We start from the raw sequence: 3,699 nt of genomic DNA, 5'->3' as shown, positions 1-3,699 counted from the left end.
TCTAACACTTGACAGTTTTGGGAGAGGGTTCGGGACTGCATATTAACTTTTTGGACAACAAGACGCCAAAAGGACTTTCTGGACAACAACTGTATACGGACCAATTGCAAGGAGGTGGTATCATCATCATCGCCAATCCTGTACCTTGGGTTTACAACTCCTTACAGAAACGTAAGTTTTACCATCAAAGAGCAGAGACTTCTGAAAAATTTCACCTTATGAAAGAAGCGTATATAGCATATCTTTAAGAGATGGCTGGGGATGACAACGATAGCGATAATCGAAGAAAGACGAAGACTCTGTACTTTATGGCTGGGGGTGTCGCTGCCGTAGTCGCCATTGCGGTGCGTCTCCTTGCAGTGTATCTGGCACCTCAGAGCACCAGAGTTGTGATCAAGAACGCCAGGTTCTCCACAGACACCCGGACATTCAGTCTTCAGCATGAGGGGAAGGTGACGATTCGAGGACAGTTGGGCCTTGGCCTGCCCTCCCACCAACCACCGACGGAGCTAGAATGTGGCACAGGAGAACAGTGCTACAAGTGGCCCATGGCTACAGTTGTGATCAAGGCTGAAGAACTGGAGTCGGCAGAATGCTACACGGTAAGCTGGGAGGCTGTTGATGACATCTACGATCCAATGGACTGTCTGGACCTCTCACCCGCCCACTGGTACGGAGGTGCAGAGATGTACTACCAGGGATGGCCTATTGAGAAGTGGAACAAGTCCATGACGTTCTACCTTTCCGGCGACATGTATGCAAGTTTGGAGGAGTGGGGTTCGGTCATGGAACGTTACTGGCTCAGCTCGGAGGGGGTGGGGGTCACGGTGGCAGAGACAGTTCCCCTGCATGTCAGCGTGAACCACATGAACGATGGTCAACTCTGCTTCAAGGCAGCGTACAAGGATTCACCCTACCAAAACATCAACAAGGTCCGTCCGAAGCTAGAGTACACAATCTGCCAGGCTGGGGATGTGAAGGCAGCGCAGCAGTTCATGATGAACCGGTTCTACGGTAAGCCGCGCGGGAAGCCCGACGAGCGGATGGTCCGGTCCCCGATCTGGTCCACTTGGGCGCAGTTCCATACAAACATCAGCCATGACATCATCCTTCAGTTCGCAGACGACATCCAAAGCCACGGCTTCTCCAACAGTCAACTCGAGATCGACGACGGTTGGTCTGTCTACTATGGTGACGACTTTGACGACCGTCGATTCCCGAACCCACGACAGATGGTCGACGTACTGAAGAATAAAGGCTTCCGTGTCACGCTGTGGACGCACCCGTTTGCTAACTTAGATTCCGATATGTTCCGTGAAATTTTTGAAAAGAGGTACCTAGCTGGCATGGTATCTGGAGGGTGCCACACAGGGCTGGCGCCTGCCGTCATCCGATGGTGGAACGGCATAGGAAGTATCGTTGACATGACCAACCCCGCAGCAACTGCATGGTTCAAGGAACGTCTGAGGAAACTGCAACAAGACTACGGCATCGACTCCTTCAAGTTCGATGGCGGAGAGGCCCTGTACCTCCCCTTCAATTTTGTAGTTGCTCGACCGCTGGCAATGGACAACAAGAACACATACACGACCTTGTATGCCGACTTCGCCGCTGAGTTCGGTCCGATGGCTGAGGTGCGGGCTGCGTACAGGAATCAGGAGGTCCCCATGTTCGTTCGGATGATGGACAAAGACTCGCACTGGGGGTACGACAAGGGACTGAAAACTCTGATCCCCACAGCCCTCACCTTCTCCATTCTCGGCTACCCTTTCATCCTGCCTGATATGATCGGCGGGAACGGCTACGACGGGGTCTATCCTGTCCGTGAACTGTTCATCCGCTGGCTGGAGGTCACAGCGTTCCTTCCCAGCATGCAGTTCTCCATAGTACCGTGGCAGTACGATCAGGAGGTAAGTCAACTTCTCTGTGTTCAGAGATGCGCAGTAGATGAGCGTCACTGGCATCCACCGCTGCCACCAATGTTGCTTATAATAGATGAACGTCCACTCAGACTCGTGTCTGGGCTGAGACTGATCTAGGGGCATCTGGTTCCCTGTCCTTTATTTATTTATCTATTTATAACACACACAAAGCGTTTCAAGAACTAGTCATCAGCATAATTTGCGCATATATTTTTACTAATGATGTACTTTCATTTTCCGTTCCCGCAAACAGCCCGGCCGGGCCCCGGTTTGAAATATGACCATAGAATAACAAGTCCTTTTGGTTCGCGTCCTCAGGTCGTTGACCTCGCCCGACGCTACACCGAGCTTCACGAGACCATCGTCGCCCCCCTGATCCTGCGCTACGCCGACGAGGCCGTCGCGACAGGAGACCCCATCATCCGCCCGCTGTGGTAGACCTTATTACTTAACACATTTATTTAATTAGTATTAGTAAAACATACCAAAAGACGAAGTAAGTGAAAAAGTTGTGCTAGTGATTTTTTTGCACGAGTAACACAATCAGACTTTTGCAGTGTACTAGACTAACTAGTGATTTAATGACCTAGCATGCCTCTAACTCATAAAATCACTAGTAAGAGATTATTTCATCCTCTTACTAGTGATTTAATGAGCTAGCATGCCTCTAACTCATAAGGTGGCTCGCCCCGCAAGACGAGACGTCGCTGACGATCGACTCTGAGTTCCTGATCGGAGACGAGCTGCTGGCGGCGCCCGTCTTGGACCAGGGCGCGACGGCGCGGGATGTGTACCTGCCGCCGGGGCACAGGTGTTGTATAATATACTAGTACATGAACGTCCACTCAGAGTCGTGTTTTGGGTGACTCGGTGACTGATGCTTTACCTCGTTTTTGGACAGACAAGGACGACGTGGCACTGAACTCATAACTTATTTCAACAGTGCCAAGTACAAAGAACATTATACACATTTCTACACCTGGGTGGAGTAAGGAAAGTCGTGTAAAGTGCCTCTCCCACCATTGGTGGCGTCAGGGGATTCGAACACGGGACCGCTGGGTTCTCGGGCCGAAGACCCTGCCGTGACTGATGTAGTCGTGTCTTAAAGGAAACCCAAGCAATATTAGGGCCCGAAAATCGGATTTTGAAAGACAATTTATTTAGTAATTTCTATACATATTGCTTTGGTTGCACATGTTCTACTCACCATGAGGTCTACTGATACCCAGGTTGTACCCCACACAGGTGGAGGGACGGGTGTACCGCGGCGGGCAGACTCTGCGCGACTACCGCATCCCGCTGGCGGAGATCGCCTACTTCATTAGACAGGATGCTGAGTAACGTGTTTGATTCACAGAAATAAAAACGTGCAACTTAAGATAACGATAACTGTCATGATTTAGCCGTGCTTTTACTACTTGTATATGTAACTAAGAGCTGAGACTGCAATGTGACAGAATCGCTGATTCTGCCCGTAGACATACCATTCAAAGTCTGTGAATTGAAATACTGTCCTTAAATCAAAAGACAGTCAAAAACTTTTCAACTTTGAATCATGTTACTTTATTAACCTACTGAATTGAAATCTAGGATTTATAACTGGGTAACATTATATATGGTGACCAAACTTCACTAGCAAATATTCTCTAGTATAGCTGACGTAGTTAGTCTGGTAGAGGCTAGCAGTTACTATGCAGTCCAACCTACCTTTCCCGCCACTCTTCACTTGACCACCTGTCAAGCCGCCCATTTCCTCCACCTAACCCCATCCCCGTCC

The 3,699-nt window shown here is 49.7% G+C and overlaps 1 protein-coding gene across 1 annotated transcript; it reads left to right on the top strand.

Annotated features, from left to right (window-relative positions):
- LOC136445464 (myogenesis-regulating glycosidase-like) lies at positions 1-3,119 on the top strand. Its single transcript, XM_066443509.1, has 3 exons — positions 1-1,910; positions 2,241-2,356; positions 2,602-3,119. Exons 1-3 carry the CDS (start codon positions 252-254, stop codon positions 2,750-2,752), a joined length of 1,926 nt encoding a protein of 641 aa, XP_066299606.1. The 5' UTR covers positions 1-251; the 3' UTR covers positions 2,753-3,119.
- Positions 3,120-3,699: the final 580 nt, after the last annotated feature.

Source organism: Branchiostoma lanceolatum, chromosome 11 (assembly GCF_035083965.1).
Source record: "Branchiostoma lanceolatum isolate klBraLanc5 chromosome 11, klBraLanc5.hap2, whole genome shotgun sequence".
In the NCBI taxonomy this organism is placed as follows: domain Eukaryota; kingdom Metazoa; phylum Chordata; class Leptocardii; order Amphioxiformes; family Branchiostomatidae; genus Branchiostoma; species Branchiostoma lanceolatum.
The sequence above is the reverse complement of the archived record's forward strand: the minus strand, read 5'-3'. Positions and strand labels throughout refer to the sequence as shown.